The sequence below is a fragment of the Triturus cristatus genome, chromosome 6 (genome assembly GCF_964204655.1).
Source record: "Triturus cristatus chromosome 6, aTriCri1.1, whole genome shotgun sequence".
Taxonomy (NCBI): Eukaryota; Metazoa; Chordata; class Amphibia; order Caudata; family Salamandridae; genus Triturus; species Triturus cristatus.
Window position 1 is genome coordinate 1,674,857,377 of NC_140589.1, and position 22,295 is coordinate 1,674,879,671.

Consider the following 22,295-nt stretch of genomic DNA (forward strand, 5'->3'; position numbering starts at 1 on the left):
AGGCCCAAGCCTCGAGGAGAGGAGAGTGAGATCGTACCCCCCAGGTAACGCTCAGCGAGCGTGCGTGTGTCGTGCCTAGGGCAGGGTGCGGGCTATGAGAAAATTGCTCTCTGCCTTTCCCCACTTTGCAGCGCGAGCCTCCGCTGAAGTCCGTATTGCGGCCCATACTTGCTGAGGAGTGGCAGTACCGGAGTGTGGAGCTATTCTTTGTTTTCCATCATAAACCGTGTTGGGGGCATCTGTTGGCGGTAGCTGACCGTGAGTCAGTAAGAGTGGCATAGAGACCATCCAGAGCACTGCGATCGGTGCTGGAGTACATTATTTTGGCATTACGAACTGCCTGATTTGTTGCATTCCGCATTACATTATTTTGGCATAAAGAACTTCCTGATTGTTGCATTACGAATTGCATTCTTTTTGCATTACGAACTGTCTGATTGTTGCATTACGCATTGCATTATTTTTGCATAAAGAACTTCCTGATTGTTGCATTACGAATTGCATTCTTTTTGCATTACGAACTGCCTGATTGTTGCATTACACATTGCATTATTTTTGGCATTACGAAATGTCTGATTGTTGCAAAACGAACTGCATTATTTTTACATTGCGAAGTGCCTGATTCTTGCATTACGAACTGCATAGCATTGCATCAGGACTGCATTGGATCATTGAGAATTGCTCATTGATACTGCAAGAACCTACAAGGGGTTGCTGGCCTAATAACCGGTCAGGTGAAATATTACAAATACGCATATGTTGGATTTTTATCCTGTGGTCGTATTGTATATCGTTTTATATAAACATATAATTGTTTTTTTATGAAACTCGTGTGGAGTCCATTTGTGGTGTTATTATTGGGTTACTGAGAGCGTGATTGCAAATACTTTACACATTTGCCTTGGAGATAAGCCTGGCTGCTCGTGCCAAGCTACCGAGGGGGTGAGCAGGGGCTATCTGAGAATATGTCCTTTCTTTCCCTGACTTAGAAGCAAGGGTCCCTATTTGGCCTAAGGTACCTACCTCAACCAACTAGAGACCCCCAGTTCTAACAGGTACGCTCCTAGTTTTGTTACAAAGGAAGTCAAAGGTCTGGACTCTGGATGTAGATTAACCTGGTGGCATGCTGTTGACATATCCAGAACACTAAACATCTTACCACGCTCCATCATACTCAGTATTTCCACAATGTTCGGTAATGGTTGGCTATGTACCCATATATTCCTATTGAGATCCATCAAGTCAATGCAAAGACGGATCTTGTTCCCTTCTTTTAGGGGCAATACAATGGGAGCCAACCATTCAGATGCCATGGATCTTACTTTATGCACAGTAGGTGTAGCATTCTTTTAATAGATTATCCGGTTTGTAAATTTCTTTAGCATACCTAACTTATCATTAAACATCCATAAAAAACTTTCAATCAACTTCTTACTCCACTCAGTATCCACATCGTGTTTTACAACTTCATTTATGCTAACTGGTTCTATTGTCATGACTGGTTCTTTGGCATTTTGATCATGCACTATGTTTAAATCAATTTGGTGGCACCAACCTAGAAGATGCAAACCCTCATCAGTTATGTACACTCCCCCGTGCACACCACTCAGTAAAAAAAATGTATTCATCCATTGCATTCCTATAATGTTGATCTTTTTTCTGCCATACCCCACCACTTTCAAATCTGCTTATTGTAAGTCTTTGATTTCTGCTTTCAGCTCATTTTCATAAGTATCCTTGGAAATCAAAGTAAAGAAACTTCCTGAGTCAGCCAACAACTTAACCTTCACAGTCCCAAATGTGATATCACAATGGGGTTTCTCTAACTTCCAGAACTCTTTTACTTTACATCCTTGCTACCAATTCAGTCGTCTTTGTGTTGAATAGAATCTTCTATTTCTTTTACAGTTAATATTATCTCTTCTTGATCTTCACTCTGATCTTCAACTGTTTTCACACTAGTACTCCCTTTTGACCTACAAACCTTTTCAATGTGTTCCCTTTTTCCACAAGACCTACATGTTACATGTTACACTTGCCCTAGATGTAAAGCTAGAGCTAATGTTTCCACACCTGTAGAATGGTATGCTCCTCCGTTCCTCAGGTTTAACATTATCTGATCTCACATATTTGACAGGTCTTTTATCTTGAATTCTTTCTTCTCTACCAATTTTTCTTCCTCTGTATTCTTTATTCATTGTTTCCCTCTATCAATTTCTTTCATCCACACAGCAATTTGCTCCATCCGCTTCAAAATGTTATGGATTCTTCTAAAAGTAGGATCTTTAGAAAGCAGTTTTTCTTACACCTTTTTATTGTTGGTACACCTAACAATTTGATCACAAGTTGATCGATTAAATTCTGAAAATCACAGGTTACTGCCAACCATCACAAACTGGCAACATAATTCATTGTGATCATCTTGCCCTTGCACTCAACAAAACAATTTAAGTCTCTCTAAGACTACAATGACTTTAGGTGTGAAGTGCTTCTTTAGCATCCATCGTGACATTTCATATACAGTTATGGAATGGCCAATCCCCATGACCAATGAAATCTCCAGAAGATCATCATAGATTCTTCTACTTTCAACCCCTATGTGGTGTAAGAGAATGGCTAGTTTCCTCACAGGACCATATTCATCTCCTCCTGTAGCCAACATATATGTATAAAATATATTATTCCATCTCTTCCAGGGAAAATATGGGCTTTCCTGGCACTGGTAAAAAATAAGGAGATGCTGCCATACAAACCTGGAAGAACTCCAAATTAACAAACTACAATACAATACCTAAATAAAAGACCAAATAAGTTAAAATAATTCATTAAAATAACTATCTAAAATAATTATTTAAAATAACAACGCTGGACGTTCAATTTCTTCTAAGTCTTCTTCCTTCAGTCTACTTCATTGGTCTATCAAATTGCTTCTTCTTAAATCTTTTTCCTTCACTTTGCCTTATTACTCAACCAGCAGCCTCCTGACAGTCCCTCTTAAATTTTTATAGCAGTGTGCACTTTGGATGTAAAGCTGCTGTAGCCTCCCTCCATGTCGGAGCAACACGCACACCGGCAGGTAAGAAGGATCACTTGTTGTAGCGATTTTATTTGAGGCTAACAAATTATGATTGCGCTTGAGATTATGACTAATCAGTGTGTGTCAGGAGCTCAGTGTAAAGTAACTCCCTGACGAGCTTGGCACTGGCAGCAACGCGTGTTGAAATTCAAAGACACACATAAGCCTGCTTAACAACGTGTTCTAGAGCCACAGCTCATGCAGCCAATACAACATTTACATATAAATGCGCCACACGGCCTCCACAAACACGTACAAGTCTGCTTAACATCGCGCTTTCGTGCCACAGCGCATGCAGCCGATACTGCATTTGCATTTCAACATGCCGCGTGTCCTCCACAGCCAGCCAAGTCCAACTACCTTCTTCACAAGTACAGCCTGCCAAATCCAACCAATTACTTCACTGCAGTGTTCAATCACTTTCCTTCTTATCCTCTTCATATCCATCTACAATGTTACAATTCCCGTATGCTAATTCCAATTACACTGTCCACCCCTGCCGAGCATCAAACGTTTAACGCTTGGAAGGAATGTATTTTGAAAGCATCACTAACTTTCAGTTCTTGGTGAATCCTTACTCTCCTGCTCATTTGGCACTATTGCACCTCCCTTTAAATAGTGCTTTTCTAGGGGTGAAGGTTAGTTAACTGATCTCTGCGCCCTGTGCAGAGCCACTCGTTGCCACATTTTGTAGTAATTAGATACAATCCAAAGTCACTTTCCACGTTTATTCCAGGTCAAGTAGTGGATAAGTCAGTAACCTCCAGCTGAATGCCAAGATAACAGCTTTTTCACAGAACATTACTAAACTCCCGATTCCAACAGCATCCTCAATGCATCAGAACACATTCCGCATCCAATACATCTCCATAGATAGTTTTCCAATACCTGCTAATGAGGGGGTATTCCCATAATGCATTCAAGAATGTGCCATCCACTGCATTGCATTTGACACATATGGGAGATTGAGTCTTGTCCACTTTATAAAGCCTGCTCCTGTTATAATATGTTCTATGTAGGATCTTTAATTGGATAGGCCCCAGCCCGGCTTTTATGACCACTTCTCTGGGGTGCTTCAGTGCTATAATTGCTCCGGCCTCCTCCCAGTCCATCACTGGAACCAAGCTATACCTGGCTGATGAGCCCTAACTAGGGTGAAACCGGTCCTGGGCTGCTTGAGGTCTGGTTCAGGGAGGACCTGGCTTGGCAGTTCGGACTGGACTGTTCCCATTGGTGCAAGGTCAAGGCTGATTTGCATATAGCCAGGTCCAAACAGAGGTGGCAGGGTGTGCAGAATAACAATGGACTGGGATGCAGCCTGAGTAATTACCAGTGCCTAAGATTAGTTCAAGCATCCCATCCATCACTTTTTTTGTATACTTTCGTTCCTTTGTGATTAGACAGTTATTGTTTGGGGAGAAAACCCCATTCCATGCTTTTACTTCCAATTAGCAATTGTGTTTACATTTCAGCACCACAAAAATAATGTTTTTTTTGTAGTGTTCTTTGCATTGTGTGCTTCATTGTTAAATAACAATGGAGACTCTCATACCGCCACATTCTCTCTCTTCCTCCTGAACTTTTATAACAAATTAGCAATCTTTGTCTAACACTTTCCACGTGAGTAAGAGTTTGTAATGCGGGGACCGACTGTCTAAGAGCTCTGAGTGAACGAGGTGGGATCCCTGGCTAGCTTCCTATCCTTTTGACAATGAATGTTGATTTTCTTCCTTCCTGAGTGTAAGTTGTCAATAGGTCAGAGAAAAGGGGGTGGGGGCAGAGACTGTATATTGTCTTAGAGCAAACATTGCGAGATCATCTTGCCGAGCCCATCTCCCTCCCAACCCTTTTACCCGCCCTTGCCCTCCCGCTAAAATGATGTCAAGTACTGAGAGTGGGGACAGGGCCAGAATGCCACCAAGATGGTGAAGTGAAATGAGACACTCCTTTCCCAGGCCCTCTTCTGCCCAAAGCTGTGAGACATGGACTGCCTACTTCCTGTGCATGCAGGCTGCTCTCCTAGGGGGGAAGGGGAGTCAGTGGTCACAGGAAGAAAGCAATTCCAAGCCCTCAGAGTAAAGGGTGGACAGAACTGAACATCAGCTATCCATCCAAAATAAGTTTAGTGAAAGCAATGAACATTTTAGGTGAAAGTGCTTCGCAAGGTATGCGCCATAAACACATTTTTTGCCATTTAGTAACTCATACATTTAATTTGTGTTTTTTAGTAACTGATTACCAGCACATTTATGTAACTGTAAGAAATGACGTTTCCATGCAGCATTCATCCAAACATGGATGTCATTTTGGGGTCGCAACTGCGACGCCTGGCTTGCCCCTCACAACCCCTGGCACTGCTTTTGCGACCTTTGGCCTCAGAGGTGGCAAAATCAGTGCCTGTAAGAAAGAGGCATCTCATCCTTATGGATGTCTGTCGGGGCTCCACCCCCATGGTTTTCTATCAAGTTTTTATCACACTAACAGTGAATACTATTACATTATTCAATAATAGTGTAATACAAATGGAGAACAATTAGCTAGAATATGACTTTTCCTGACAGCTGCTTGCAGGAGAGAGAGTTTAAGTAAGAGAGTGCATGTATGTGTCAGTGTGTGTATTGGAAAGTGAAGGTCAAAGTGTGTGGGAAGTCACTTTTGCTGCCCCTGGAATTTTGGTGAATTAAGATCCATGCTTCCAGGGATCCTCTGTGATAACTACAAATGTAGAGAGTAATCATGATACAAAAAAGGCATTTATCTGTTAGCCTGGTTATTCCCAACATATTGTCTTTTTAACTTGGCCACTATGATGGTAGAGATTTGATGTTACTTCCCTGGAAATATGAAGGAAAACTTGCTTGTTTCTCTCCAAAACTGTTCCATCTCTCTAAAAATATATTTTCCTCCCCTCCCAGGTTGGTCTTGATGGTTTCGACCTTCAGAATATTCTTAATGCTTTTAAGACTATTCTCCACTACATCAGCAGGAGGTCTAAAGCACCAGAGAGCTGTCACACTGTTGCAAATGTTTACATTTGCACTTTGTATGAGCATATATTGATAGTTGATGGGTATCATGTCAAGAACAGGACACGAGGACCTTGCAAACCCAATCTTCCCAGAGCATGTCTGGACACCACTTCCTGGTCCACTGATAGACAGGAAGTGTAAGTAGGAGCAGGACATTCCAGTGTAGGGCCGAGCAGAAATAACATGGGTGGAGACAAGCTCCCACAGAAGTAGAGGAAGAAAGTAGCAGAGAGGACTCTCAAATAAAGCATCGTTTAGAAGCTCACCTCGTGTCTGTGAGATATGCCCATCCAGTACTCCAGACGTAACTCTGGGGTTGGCCTAAAATGCTTTTTAAATGCTGTGCACCATGATAGGGGTTCTAAAAACTGGCAGGGGTAATCCTGACGTATGACAAAGCCAGGCGGTATCCGAAGGGGAGTGCAGCCTGGTTCTGTGCCAGTCAACTTTGCAACCCTCCTTTGGCGTGAATTGGGGGCTGATCCAAGGAAGGAGGCAGTCATTGTTGCCACCCACTGTCATGGCTACCCCCTGCCTACTCTTAGACGGAGGGGTGCTCACCTTCATACACTGAAAACGCGGCAGGTAAGTAACGCTGCCCTTCTGCCGGGGTACGTACGATTGACCGCTGAGCAGCCATTAGAGCAGCCTGCAGCAGATTTATTTTTAATGACCTACAGCAGAGATTTCCATAACACTGGTTCCATGTTAGCATTAATCACCTCTGCAATATTCATGGAGGACACTGTTCTTCAGATAGCATTATGGTAAAAGATAAAGGGTTATTATGCAGACTACTAATTCCCTTTGAACATTTATTCCCTAAAAGATTTGCTTGATGTTTTTTGACTCATTTGCTTCAAATACGGTCACATTCCTTCTGTCTGCAGGGGAAATGTTTCTAATACTGTGAAATCTAAATGGTCTGACTGCACATGAACAACTCAATAAAAAAAAAACTGCCCCTTGCATCCTTAATTCTGTTTTGTATTAAAATATGAAAGAAAGAACTTAACTTTCGAGCTCAACTTGTGCAATTTTAGATGCCTTAAAAGAAACTGCTGGATATGTGATTGGTGAGCGCCCAGCAGATTGCCTCAGTGGTACCTCTCATTGGTCGGGAGGCTCTCCTCTCTGCTCTGATGAGCAGGGCAAGGATGCTGCATCAGGACCTGCCCTCCATCACCAGAATGAAATGAACTCTTACGCTGAAACCCGAAGGTCAACTCTAAGTTATGGTGCCGCTGTCAAAAAGAAAATTACAATTCGAAATATTATTGACATAACATCACAAACCTTTTCTTGGTTAATAGTGCGGCACCGCGTGCCAATGAATCAGCCAAGAGAGCGCTCAGCAATGCATCCCTTTGTGAAACATTTCAGTAAATGCTACAAAATGCACACAGAAAAGAATGATGGCGCGTGCTCCAAGTATGAGATTAAACTGTTCAGGCTTATGTGTTTAGTTTAGTTTTTTTGTCTTGTCGACGTTGTGTTGTATACGTTGTGGCTAACTATGGATCCATTGTGAAAACTGGTGTGTTCATACTGATGCTGGACTTACCCATTCTACAGACTATGGTACTGACCTGGTGGGGTATATCCTCAATCTTTCAGGTGCGGTCATTGGATTGGGAAGAAGAATCGAAAGAGTTGTTGGCGCGCCAGACCCTGCTTGTTCACTTCATTCACAAGGCTTTTCACTGGCAACGCGTGTCCAGGGTAACCCATAAGTGCGTGACATCACTGGAATCTCGTAACAACCACTGGTAAGGAGCCCCATGTTCTTTACTTGACTGGAATGGATCAAAACGTTTTCCAAAACAAGGTCCAACACCCCTCAACTTAATGCATTGTCAAGTTGCATGAACCTATCAACTACTGCAGCACGATGTTGTCACTTAAGTTCCCCCAACAGCACTAAAGCATGAGGTTGGCCTATGTTAAGACCACCAGGGGTCCGCTTGATGGCAAAGACACAGGCTGTGAGCATTCACTATATCACTGTAGAAACACAGCTCTCACTATAGTCACATGTCTCTGACTCCACGCCAGCCTGTGGACATAGCAGAGGGTGCATGAGGGTTCATGAATCAAGGTCTTTGTCAACGACAAACATCTGCCATGCACAGGGCTCGTTGGCGCCCTCAGAGTGTAGTAGGTGCCACACAAGGATGGCATTTTATGTCCATCTCTCAGGGACTGCAGGAGGGCTGCTTGATGCATTGGCACTAAACGGATCCATATCAGAGAAGCTTAATACATAGGTCCCATTAAATCTAAATTTAGATCTTATGGCCCATTTTGTTGTGTCATAAAGAATTTTGTGTCAGTGCCTAATGCTCTTTTGTCTACTTACAAATGGAATCCAGACGCCAAATAGACCAGAGCAGCAACCAGAGGAACCTCTCCTTCCTAGAATGAGCATTGTTTCTCTGCATGCCCATTGGACCAGAGCAGCAACCAGAGGAACCTCTCCTTCCTAGAATGAGCATTGTTTCTTTGCATGCCCATTGGACCAGAGCAGCAACCAGAGGAACCTCTACTTCCTAGAATGAGCATTGTTTCTCTGCATGCCCATAGGACCAGAGCAGCAACCAGAGGAACCTCTCCTTCCTAGAATGAGCATTGTTTCTTTGCATGCCCATTGGACCAGAGCAGCAACCAGAGGAACCTCTACTTCCTAGAATAAGCATTGTTTCTCTGCATGCCCATTGGACCAGAGCAGCAACCAGAGGAACGCCTCCTTCCTAGAATGAGCATTGTTTCTCTGCATGCCCATTGGACCAGAGCAGCAACCAGAGGAACCTCTACTTCCTAGAATGAGCATTGTTCCTCTGCATGCCCATAGGACCAGAGCAGCAACCAGAGGAGCCTCTCCTTCCTAGAATGAGCATTGTTTCTCTGCATGCCCATAGGACCAGAGCAGCAACCAGAGGAACCTCTCCTTCCTAGAATGAGCATTGTTTCTCTGCATGCCCATAGGACCAGAGCAGCAACCAGAGGAACCTCTCCTTCCTAGAATGAGCATTGTTTCTCTGCATGCCCATTGGTCCAGAGCAGCAACCAGAGGAACCTCTCCTTCCTAGAATGAGCATTGTTTCTCTGCATGCCCATTGGATAGCGATGACGGAAATCACTAGACATGAGCGGAAGTGAGTACCACGCTACAGACCCTGGAACTGCAAGCCTCCCGTCCACGTTTTACATTCTGCGTGAGGAACCAGTGATAAAGGCTGACATCTGTACACAGGTACCATGAAGACTGATGCCCTCAAGCAACAATAATGATTCTGCTTCTGCAGTTCCAGAGATGCCTCTCCTAATCACCCCTATTCTCTGCCACTCTCCAGAGAGGTTTCATTTTTCCGAATGATGTTTGACCCCAGTGAAGACCTGTTTCCATCGCAGCCCCCCTCACACTAGTTACCAGGGCTCCCCACAGGTACACACACATGAGTTGAGGGGTGATCCCTTTAGTGCTCAAAATGTTATTTCATGCCCTGATTTCAACAGTACTCTATTTACTGTAAGACCCCAATCTTTACGAAGGCTTGGCATGCGCTTTAAATGTGTAAATGTAGATTTCTATCACGTTTTTATTACACTAATAGTGAATAATATTACAATAGTCACTATTAGTATAATAATTAACCCTGGGCAGACCACTACGCTACGCTCGCGAAGTGTGCGTAGTTTGTGCTACTTCGCGCTACGCGAATTGCACGTAGCACAGTGCAAAATCGCGTAGCGTAGTTGGATTTTTTTGCTCGCTCACGGTCCTCAACGTCAAGTTGGCGACGGCGAGCGAGCAAAATGACATCCCGGCGAGACTTTTTCCTTGTTCGCAATCAGCAACATCAAGTTGCCGATCGCGAGCGTGGAAAATAAACCCCCCGGCGAGATTCTCAACGCTGGGAGGTCAGGTTTCTCATTGCGAGTGGTCGTATATTCTCACGACTGCTCGCGATGAGAAACTACCAGTCCGCGTTGAGAAAGCTGCCGCTCGAGTAAAAATCAACTTGAGCGGCAGAAAACTACAGCTCGCACTGTGCAAGATGCCGTTTTCAATGATTGCACAGTGCGGACTAGAATCCGGCACTGTGCAATCATTGTGAACAGCGCACTACGCAGTTCGCGTAGTGCTACGCGTATCTCACGTAGTGCAAAGTGCACTTCGCGTAGCTAAGCGTGGCGCTACTACGCAAACTACGCCCAGCGTTAGTAATAATAAAGAAGTACAAGTAGCTGGAATATGACTTTTCCTGACAGCCGGATAATTAAACAAATGTTTTTAAATGTATGTTATGTGCGTGCTTGCAGACGAGAGTGTGGTTATGTACGAGAGAGTGTGTATGTGTGAAAGTGAAGGTCAACGGGCGTGTGGTGTCACTTTTGCAACCCGTGGGATCTTGGTGAATTAACGTCCATGCTGCCAAGGATCCTCTGTGTTCTGTAATCTGGGTCTCCTGTCTCTTTACTCTCAGCTCTAGCTTTGCTCTCTTCCTTTTAAGAGTGACCCAAAGAGAAGACTGTGTTTTATCTCTGTGACGGATTCTTGTGTTCTCACACGCATAAGTATTTCAGCTTATCAGAACATCACTTTGAAAAGTTTGACTTTAACAACAACAACAAAATCACACAAAATATGTGCATTCCATCCATCAAAAAAATATTTTGGAGATTCACTTATTCTGTCGAGTAATCACAAGTACACATTTAATTTCAAGCTAAACATGCAACGAAGGTACTATATAAACCTATGGTTTCCAAGCCCTGTCACAAACCAAAATATGCAAGATTTCTGTCACACTTTACACTTTATCTCTAATACCCTGCACACAAGAGTATTAATCTAAAAGTCCGCCAATGCCTTTGGCTTTGCATAACAACAAATTGTTTTTTACTGATGCCGTGATTTGAAATATCTTACTTAAACTGCATTAAAACCGGTTTTATTGGCAGCAGAGGATAGGTGCCAGCATTCAAAAAAGGTGGTATTGTTCATTACAGTGAAGGAAGAAAGCACGCGACAGCCCTTTAGATAGTCTACAATAAATGTAACTCATAACATTCTCCATAAAATCAATTTGCCTTTCACTCCGGCAGAACCCAATAAAAAAAAAACTCCAGGAAATGGCAGTAGAAATCTGTGCAGGAATTGCTTGGAAAATATTGTTTACTGCCAAACTAAGGACACCCGGTTCCCACCCGTGCTGACCAGCTGAAAAACACCTTGTTCCTGCGGCTCCCTGTGGCTCACCATCTCATTATCACTTCAAATCATGAGGGGTCGCTTGCCCACTCTTTTCTGCATGCTCCCACCAAAATATTTTGAGGCGAGATAGGCAGTGTGGTCTGCCCAGTTAGGTCCGGTGCAATAAAACCTCTTCTGAAGAACCCTTGTTCCTATGTGGGTCACAATTCTATCGAGGACCTGGTGAATTTCCTAAGCAGAACTAAGGACGGACAATTTTAGTGCTTGTCAATCAAATTAGCCATTAAAAGAAAAACTGTGAATGGCACATTCGCCTACCTCAAGTTACAATCTCAGGTCCAGGGGAGAGACTGAAGACACTTTGAAAATGACACTGTAGTGTGGAATATCTGAAATGAGGGCCATGTATTAGGCACTGGCGTAAGGAAACTTGAGGGGGCCCCGCTGCAAGGTACGTGGAGGAGTCCCCTCCAGACTCATTAAGGAGCTCTACGGGCAGAGTACTGTGCTCAGAGGGGTCCACCGGAACTTGCCCCCCGTGGGGGCTGCGGGGGCTGTGTTATGCCACTGGTATTAGAGTATGTGAAACAGATGTAAGAGCCTGTCATCCATGACAGCGGGAGAAGAGATTCTTGGTGAGCCGTCCCTAGTTGACCTAGTGGACATTGTTTCCTCAATCTAGTGTCAGTAGACGGAAGTGTCACCATTCGACCATGATTGTCCGGCACAAACAACCACTGTGCATTTTTAAATGTTATTTAAAACAAATGACAAATGCAACCAATGGGTACAAATAATCAATTCTAACAGGTAACAGCTAAGCAATTAATATTTTTCTAAATACACTGAAAGGTAATTTCAACCTGTGGTCACCTACAGAACTCAACAGTATTTACCCCTTGTGAGAACGGTGGCAGAAAAAACTACATTGTTTCATAAAAAGAGCACCAAAGCATATTCCCAACCACATTTAACCCAAGACCCATATAGGAACAACTACCACATCATATTTTTGCAGGCTTCTGCAGACAACATCTTCACATCCTGACATTTAATTTACAACAGAGTCAGATAACCTCTTCAGTCTCCTTCATATTCAACACATGAAAAGGTGCAGCATAGCATGCTTCACACAATATAGTTGCAATCGTATAGTTATCATTGACATGGGCCCTCGTCTCATGCATAAAAAGTATACATTATGTCTTATCCGTATAAAGCATAACTGAAATAGGAAAGCAACTGCTGCAAAAGTTGCATTTAAAGTAAAACCATATCTACAAATGCATTTTCTGCCACCACTCGCTTACATCATCTTGCATTGCCTAGACGTTTCTTGCTAAAAAGTTGAAAAAAAAGGAGCGACACCTTCCACACCTCTGTACTACATCTGCTGAAGACACAACTACAGCCAGACTAAGCTCACACCCTTCTGATTACATTTTATGGCAGGAGACACTTTATTGAAATGGTCCTTAAGAATGAACAACCCTCAATGATACGACTGGGACCATTTACAGTATATGAGAACGTAGTAGCGGGGTCTTACCCTTTTTCTTAAGTTGTATGTAAGGATCAGGTTTCTGGAGAAGGAGTGAGAGAAGGCGGTGTAGAACTCCAGAACTTTCTGTAAGGCATCCCTTTTAATGACATGAAGATCACAGTAGGTGAGGGCTCTGACATTGGCACATGACGGGGCGAGCGTGGTTTCTTTCCAGAAGATATCCCCAAAGACATCACCTTTACCTGAGTTCAGAACAAAACACACAACCAATTAACTATTTTCAAACAGAGAGTTGAACGTGGATTTCCAAAATGACAACCACAAGCAACTCTGTCCCTTCAAATAATTTCAATAGGAACCATATTTAGAGAGGACACACATTTCACTAGGGCTGCAGTAAGTAAAATAATATACCTCAGTTTGACACATTCCACGTTCACAACTATCCCCAGATTATCATTTTTTTAAAACAATTAATGCGATTCCATTCCAGATATGTCGGTGTGGAAACTGCCCCATCCCTTTATTAATAGATATCTGTAGGCTTCTCTCTCCTTCGATGAGAGACACAGGGACCCTCCTCCTTTGTGCAGAGGTTCCACTGGGGAGTTTACAACATAGTTGAAGAAGTGGAAACCTTTGCATCTAATACAGAATATCATCAATTTCTAGAGCAAAAAAAGAGGGACAACTAGAGAATGAGAATACAGAGACGAGAGTGAGCATGCATGTGTGTGCTTATTGATACATATTTGGGCGCGGTTTGAGAAGATCCTCTTAATCTATCTTGCCCAATTCTCAGATGCAAGAGTTCGTCATCAATGCATTAGGAGCTTATCGAATATACTAAGTACATCTTCCAATTCACTATAAGATGTTAGGTTCTGAGATGACCTACTGAAACTTCCTTAAATTTGTAACTGAGGTCAAACATCCTTTGAAAGAATACAGAGACTTCAAGAAAACTAATTACGACATTTGCTTTCCTGGGCTGGTCTTGAGCCCAGCTGCAGCTCTCAATACCCAACGACCTGCCTTCTTGTTTCCAGTTCCATGGGCAGAACACATTGAGGGCAGTGCTGATCATTCAAATGATACTATCATCCTTTTTGCCTTGTCATAGTTGTATCCCCTATGGGATGGCCCATGCCTGCTGTTTCTAAAGTGTTCTGTCAGAAAGGGTTGCCAGACCACCAGCTACAAAGTACACAGTCAATGACAAAAGGCTGTAATTGACTGAAAGATCTAAAGCAAGCCAAATGTGTACTTTATGAAAGATAGGTTCCTTCATCCCATTTACGGACAGACATAACATTTACAAATAGAGCATTCCTCATTCATTCGTTAGCATTAATCCATTCATGACTTCAGTATTGTGAGAAAATGCCCCTCTTTGTGTGGTCACTCCCATTTTTTGCTGAATTTTAATAAGTTATTCCTATTTAGCCCACAAACTAGGGTGCATGCTATTTGCATGAAAGTGAATGAATAGTTGAAGTCCATCACAAGTAATAAAGTCACTAACTTGTTTGATCCACTCAAAGTTTTCAGTAATTTTAACTTGACTTGACCCCTGATAGCTATGGTACAGAGCAGACAGACGTAAATTAAAGAAAAGGAGTAAAGCATTTAAAAGTACCAAAACACTTAAAAAAACAAAAACACGAGACAATACAAATCATACTTGAATCCAGAATAATAAAGTAAAATTAAATAAACAACATGACACCAACATGGAATTCAATAAGGGAAACTGAAGCTCTGCATTTAGAAGATTTAAGGTAAAAAGTACCAAGAAAAAGTAAAGTGCCAATGATAGTTTTTGGTCATCATTGCCTAAGACCTAGCCATGATTTTAGCTCAACTCCAGGGACAGAGAAGCTGCCCCCTAAACCAGTCTGGAGTGGACACAAGGGAGGCGACACCTCATTTCTGTGGCCAAATCTCTGAGTGGACACAGGAGAGGATTTTAGGAGTAAGATATACAGTGGTATTCTTAGATGAAGGGCACACAGGAACTCCTGCAAAAGTGGGTAGAGGTGCCCCCAGGAACATTTGCCCTATAGGATAGGGTGGAATTACTCCCACTCACTAGCAAGCACAAGCCGTAAATGTGACAACTCAGTCACCCTCCTCAGAACATATCCTGGTCCTGTTCGAACAATAGAATGAGGATTGCACCTGCAGTTTGAGCCCTTTGAGGAGTCCTGAAAGTCTAGACCTGCTCCCACGTGTACCCAGGGTAAAGACGTGGACTCCAAAGGTCAATTGGTAGAAGACCTGTGTCACTACAACGGCCCAGCTAGCTCTAAGAGGCCTTTTCCAGAAAATGTCCACCCGACCAGTTAAAACTGGACCTGTCCTTGACCCTGCTGGTTGTCTCTGCTGGAGTAAAGTCTGGATCCTAAGTGCTGACCCTTAGATCCTGGGACCCTTGCAGCTGGACCTCTCCAACAAACTCTGAAAAGCTGGAACTTAAAACAATATTAGATTTTTACCCAAATCAATCTGATCAAGGAGCGATCTCGGCCGGGGAAGATTTCAAGTTGCACCCATTTAAAACATTTTGCTTTTCAAAACATGTGTTCAGAAGACCCTCGCAGCAAGCCTGACTGACTTTAGTTTGACCGTTCCAGATTCAGCCTGCAGCTTTACCCGACTGGAGGATTCTGAGCTCCAAAAAAGATACTCAATCCAAATGAACAAATCTTGACCATGTGAAGGTACGAAAAGTATCCAATTGACAAAATACCTTCACTGTGTCACACTTTGCACTTAATCTCTAATACTCTGCACACAGAAGTATTAATCTAAAGTCCTCCAATTCATTTGGCTTTGCATAATTAAAAACTGTTTTTTACAACTGATGCAGTGATTTGAAATACCATTGTTAAACTGCATTAAAACAGCTTTAATGGCAACAGAGGATAGGTGGCAGCATTCAAAAAAGTGCTAATCATTACAGTAAAGGGAAAAGGTATGCAACAGCCCTTTAGATAGTCTACAATAAATTATAACTCATAACATTCACCATAAAGATTGGTGGCTTGGGCGCCGATGGCGATGGTCGCCTGAGAGCTCGGCTCCGGGACTGAGCCCGTAATTATCCTGTAAATCGGCGGCTACGGGGCACCCCGACCCCCGTATTTTGGTGACCGGCCCAACGGAGACCTGCCGGGGCCCCCGGCGTGATCGGCACGAGCGGTAACCCGGTGCAAATCGCGGTTGAGGGAACTGCGGAGTGTGACCCAACATGGCGCCCGGACTTCTTTGTCCCCGTGGCCGGACCCGATAGAATGGAGGATCGTCGCTGACGACGGGGCGCTCCCTGCTCGGTGGTCTCCAGGTGGGGATTGCAACTGGACATCGGTCAGAGTGGTCTCTTCTACTGGGGATTGCACTCGGATGAACGGATGCCCACACCATAGCGGATCCCACGTTGGGACAACCGGAGATCCCGACGGTGGCCCCAATCCCGGCATTGTACTTGGCTACTTTCTCCTGGCTGACCCACTCCCATGGGAGGCGCAACCCTTTGGAGCCGCGAGTCATCCGATAGAGCTGGTGACACCCGGTCGGCCGTGTGGGCTTGCCCGGCCCGGCGACGATTGTCCCCGCCTCCTCCACGGTGCCCCTGGACAGCAAGGTGGTGGCGCGGGCCGCGGCTGGGACGATCCAACGGGCCTTGGAGACGGAGATCTCCGGCACTTGACCTGAGGCCTAGCACCCGAGGGAGTCGTAGCCGGTGCCGACACTCGGGGACGCCTGATCCGGGACCCGTGCGGAGAACGGCCGGCGACATGGGGAAACCTAGAGGTGCCAAGGGGGCTGCCCCGGTCGTCTCGGACTTGGGGACCCAGGACAGGGAGGAACGCGGAGGTCCGGAGGAAGCCAGTGGTGCACCTCTGCAGCAGCAATTCGACCGCGTTTTGGAGGCAATAGAGACCACGCGCTCGGCCCTCCAGCAGGACATTGCCCAGGTGGCGACGAGCCTGGGTCTCCTCAGAGCGGACCACGGCAAACTGTCGGACCGGGTCAAGGAAGTGGAGGGCTCGGTGAAAACCTTGGAGCCGGCGCAGCGCACCCTGGCCGCGGAAATGAAGGAGGCTTTATCCCGGATCACGGTCCTCGAGCAGAGGGCGGAGGATGCAGAAGGCCGCAACAGGAGGAACAACATTCGGGTGGTTGGCCTGCCGGAAAAGGTCGAGGATGGTGACATGGTGGCGTATCTGGAGGCTTGGCTCCGAGACACGGTGGCCCCGGAGGGTTTGTCCTCCTTCTACACTCTGGAGCGTGCCCATAGAGTCCCGGCGAAGCCGCCGCAGCAGGGCCGTGCCCCGCGGCCGGTGGTGGCGCGGTTGCTGCACTTCAGGGACAGGGACCTGATCCTCAATGCCGCCAGACATAATGGACCATTCAAAGTGGCGAACAGTCAGGTGAACATCTTCCCGGATTACACCTATGAAACCCAACGCAGACGGTTTTCCTTCCTGGCGGTCAAGCGCGAGCTCCGGAGTGAGGGTATCCAGTACTCGCTCTTCTACCCGGCGAGGCTCCGCGTAATTGTTGATGACAAAACCCAGTTCTTCGACACCCCAGAGGATGCTTGTCACTGGCTCGAACTCTATAGAGCGGGGAAAGGTGGATCCGGCTCGTCGCCTCGACGGGTGGCAGAGCCGGGACAGAGGCGGAAATCCAGGAGGCCCCGAGGTCGCGGAGGCCGAGCGGGGGGTCCCTCAACGGTGGAGACATCGACGGAGCGGAGAGGAGTGCTGGAGGTGCTGACGGCGCTGTCTGGGTCACGGGACGATGCCACGACGGAGAAGGGGATCCCGGGTGACGAGGGGGGTTCAACGGACTCCGAGGGATCTGTACCGAACAGTGGCCATACGCCGGAGATCACACCACAATCGGTGGAGGACATACTGGATGGACAGGGGTAACTGGGTGTGCTTCTTCAGTTTGGGTGGGGGCCCGGCGGGAGGATGGCGGGTGACGGTACGATTTGTTGTCTACTGGGGTAGGATGGGCGGGGTGCCCTGGACTGGCCCCCAGGGGGTCTTTTCGTGACACTGTTGTGGGCTTGCTCTAGTCCTGGTGGCCTGGGCGACGAGGGCCCATTACCTCCGTCTGGCCCGCACCTGGCCCTTAAGGCCTTCCTGTGGTGGCGACTGCAGGATTAGTAGGGTGTAGTGGGTTGTTGGGGAGTGTGGTTTGGATGGGAACTAGATGGTGCTATTTGGGTCCTGTTCTGGGGAGGGTGGATGGGGAGTTGATTAATATTTGGGTTGTTCAGTTTTGTTGGGGGACAATGGCCGCCATCAGTGCTATGAGGATCGATGTCCTTTTATGGATGGGACCCAGTTGGGGAGACTTTGCGAGACTGATATGGGACAATGGCTGAGATTGCCAATCTGAAATGTGTTACGTGGAACGTACGGGGGCTTCATACAATGTCCAGGCGCCACAAGGTCCACGCTTATTTAGTGCGTAGGGGGATACAAATGGCGCTGCTGCAGGAAACCCATCTGAACAAGGCGGAAGGGGCGGCGCTACAGCGTAGATGGAGAGGGCAGGTCTTTTGCACCTCGTACTCCGCGTATGCCAGAGGGGCGCTGATCTGGGTTAGAGCTGGAGTCCCCTTCCAGGTCACGAACACAGTGATAGATCCAGAGGGGCGCTATGTGGCCATCTCGGGGACTTTGGGAGGGAGAGACCTAAACGTTTGCTGTGTGTATGCTCCTAATGTCGACCAGACTGCCTTCCTTTCCAGGTTATCGGGCTCGCTGGCCCACTGCCTCTCCGGGCCCATCCTGCTGGGTGGAGATTTCAATTCTGTAGTGGATGTAGACAATGACCGTTCGCCCCCACCCCTCCCTGATTCTCCGGTTCGTCGTTTGGCTAGGGACCGTCGAGACTGGCAGACTCACTGGGGTCTAACGGACATTTGGAGGGCGCAACACCCCACAACTAGGGACTACTCCTACTTCTCGAGCCTCCATGAATTGCACGTTCGATTGGACGGCTTTCTTGGTTCGCCCGAATTGGTTTCGGCGGCGGTCCGGTCTGAATATTTGACCAGAACCATTTCTGATCATAACCCCCTCCTGATGGACCTTCGCTGGTTTCCTGGGGTGCCGGCGGTGCCCACCTGGAAATTGCGTCCCGAGACCCTTGAGGACAGTGTCTTCAAGGCGGACCTGGGTGACACGATCTCGGAGTATTTCGCGTCCAACGGTGGCACCGCGAGCACGAGAGCGCTAGAGTGGGACGCTTTTAAGGTGGTGGTGAGGGGGTACTGCATATCTAAACAGGTCGGTGTGCGGCGAGTTATCCTCGCAGACCTGGAGACAGCGGATCGGAAACTCCGCGAGTTGGAATTACGCCGCCCGGGGCACCCAGACTTACAGGCGCGCACGGCGGAGGCGAGGGAGGCGGTGGCAGCAGAGGTCGAACGGCTCCGCTGTTTTGACTATAAAGCCTATACGGTTCGGTCCATCGCGGAGGGGGATAGGTCGAGCGCGCTGTTGGCATGGCTGGCCAACCCTACGCGGCAGACTTCACTGACAACGTCCATGCGCAGGGCAGACGGAACCCAGGTGTACACTCAGCCGGCGATTTTGAGCTGCTACCGGCAATACTATGAGCGCTTGTACCGCAGTCGCTCTGTCCAAGACCCGGCCCTGCTAGATAATTATTTGCGGCCCCTAGAGATTCCAGCAATGGAGCAGGAGGTGGCTGAAACCTTGGGGGCCGACATAGAACTGGGAGAGATCCGTAGCGCCATTAAAAAGATGGCGAGAAATAAGACCCCTGGCCTGGACGGGCTTCCTGTGGAGTTCTATGCGGCTTATGCCGATCTCCTGGCCCCTAGGTTGATGGTGGTATATAGAGAGGCGAGGAGGCTGGGGCGCCTTCCAGGCTCGATGTGTGAGGCATTGGTGGTCCCGCTCCTCAAGCCCGGCAGGGACTCATCCGATCCGGGCTCCTACCGTCCCTTATCGATGCTGACGGTGGATTATAAAATACTGAGCAGCATCTTGGCCACGAGGCTGCTTGGGCACATGAGTTCCTTAGTGCATGAGGACCAGGCTGGCTTTATCCCCAGGCGTAACACGACCATGAACATTCGCAGGTTGTGTCGCTTGCTTGGGGAACCGCTTGTGGACGCCCCGTGCCCGGTTGTCCTATCAGTGGACTTAGAGAAGGCTTTTGATAGCCTGGAATGGGACTACCTCTGCACTGTGTTGCGGAGGTTCGGCCTCGGGGAGGGTTTCGTCAGCTGGACCAGGGTGCTATACGCCTCGGCGTCGGCCAGGGTTCGGGCGGGTTCGCTGATTTCCTCACGATACCCGGTCGAACGGGGCACAAGGCAGGGCTGCTCGCTCTCCCCACTGCTCTTTGCGCTGGCGGTGGAGCCTCTTGCGTTGCATCTCCGGTCGGGAGCCCATTACGCGGGCCTGTGGACCCTGTCGGGCCCGCATTACGTCTCGCTATACGCAGACGACCTGTTGCTCTTCCTAGAGGACCCGCTTGCTGCCCTACGTGGAGCTGCGACGGCGCTCTCGGAGTTTGGGGAGGTCTCGGGCCTTCGAGTGAACTGGACTAAGACTTGTCTTTTCCCGATTCGCAGGGGCACCCCTACACCTGCCTTGAGTGGGGAGATTAGATGGGAACCCGACTGCTTCAAATATCTAGGGGTGTACGTCTACCACGAACCTTCTGGCCTCCTTGACGGGAACATTGCCCGGGGCATCCGGGCTCTTCGAGGCAGTATGGGCTTTTGGGCCACGCTGCCGCTCTCGGTGGCAGGGCGGATCGCTCTGCTTAAAATGGTGGCGCTCCCCCGGCTGTTATATTACTTCCGGACACTACCGATCTGGATCCCACCGACCACGTTTCGACTCTTACGGTCAATGATAGTCGGATTCCTTTGGGGCTCGGGCCGCCGGCGGGTGGCCCTCAAGACCCTGATGAGGCCGAAGGAGGAGGGTGGGCTTGCGGCGCCGGACTTCGAAAAGTATTACTTAGCGGCGCAGCTCCAGACCTTCACCCAGGAGATCGCTCGGGAGTTCCGGGGCCCTGAGGACGGGAGGGGAACGGGTATGGCCAGGCATGTTCTCTCCTTCATAGTGATGAGGCAACGATTGGCCTTGCAGGACTTGTCCATGGAGGAGCGGACTGTTCGCCTGTGCTGGAACCGGGCTCACGCCCGGGGCCACCAGCGAACACCGTATGCACCCGAAATACCGCTGGGGATGCTAACGGCTTTACCCCATGGGGGTGATTGGTCGCGGCTGGCGACCTGGGAGGACGCCGGGCTGCAGCTCATCGGTGATCTCTACGAGGACGGGACGATCCTGCTATTCCAGGAGCTCATGGATCGCTTCGGGATTCCCCGCGGCGACTTTTTGCTGCACTCGGCCCTTGTTCGAGCGATCCAGGCGCACTGGAGGTCCGGGCAGACAGAACCCCTTTTATCCCCGGTGTGCCAATACGTGATGATGTCCGCGGGCACGGTAAAGGCGGTCACATGCCTTTACGGTAGACTGCTCACGGAGGGGCTGGCTCCCCTCACCACCCTGAGAAACCGATGGGAGGAGGACATTGGCAAGGAGATCCCAGAGACGACCTGGGCTCAGCTGGTGCGGCGAGCCTGGAAGGGCACGCGCCACGCCCGCTTTCAATTAGTCCACTATTATGTGCTCCATAGAGCATATTTGACCCCGGTGAAGATCAGGCGATATTTTGAGGCAGCCTCGGCGGAGTGCCCCAGGTGCCCGGCCCAGGAGGCGGACCTTCTCCACATGCTGTGGGCCTGCCCGGGATTGGCGGCCTATTGGGAGGAAGTGGGGAAGACCCTGGAGGAAACGACGGGGAGATCCCTTTCGTTGGATGCGGCGGTGGGTCTCCTGCATTGGTTCCCTCATACCCCCAAGAATAAAATATCTAGCAAATTCATCGATTTGGGGCTTTTCCTTGCTAAGCGGGAGGTGACCAGGAATTGGAAGGCACGGACCGGCCCGACAGGGAGCCGGTGGCACAGTGAATTTTTGAAGTGGGCGGCGGGGGAGAGTACGCTTAGATACCAGCTAGCTAGGAGGCAGCGTAACGAGAAGGCCGAGGAGACAGCGCTGGAGTGGGAGATGCTCGTGCAGGCCCTTAGGGAGTATTGCGCCCCCGGCGATGCAGAACGTGAGGAAGCGGCGCGCCCTGAGTCCCGTTAGACGGTTGCACCTCTCAGCTTTATCGCTTTCCCCATAGATCCCCTAGAAGATCCGGTTGCGGTTGATGCCGCGCGCTGATGGCGGGGGGGGGGGGACGGGGGTTTCTGGGATAGGGGGGGTTTCAAGGGTGGGGGGGTGTTGTTTTTTTTTTTTTTTTTGGAGTTATGGGGTTGTTTAGAAAAGCAGATGAAGGACAACGAATCCTCCGGGCCGACCTCGACAACCTCCTGAGCCCCCATGG

The 22,295-nt window shown here is 48.0% G+C and overlaps 1 protein-coding gene across 2 annotated transcripts in view; it reads right to left on the minus strand.

The window, feature by feature from the left end:
- Positions 1–22,295, minus strand: part of KCNH1 (potassium voltage-gated channel subfamily H member 1) — a 1,587,102-nt gene that overhangs the window by 500,491 nt on the left and 1,064,316 nt on the right. For both annotated transcript variants that reach the window (XM_085612841.1, XM_085612840.1), the window contains one exon: positions 12,873–13,069. In XM_085612841.1, the coding sequence (XP_085468967.1) occupies positions 12,873–13,069 (197 nt within the window). The remainder of the gene's footprint in view (positions 1–12,872; positions 13,070–22,295) is intronic.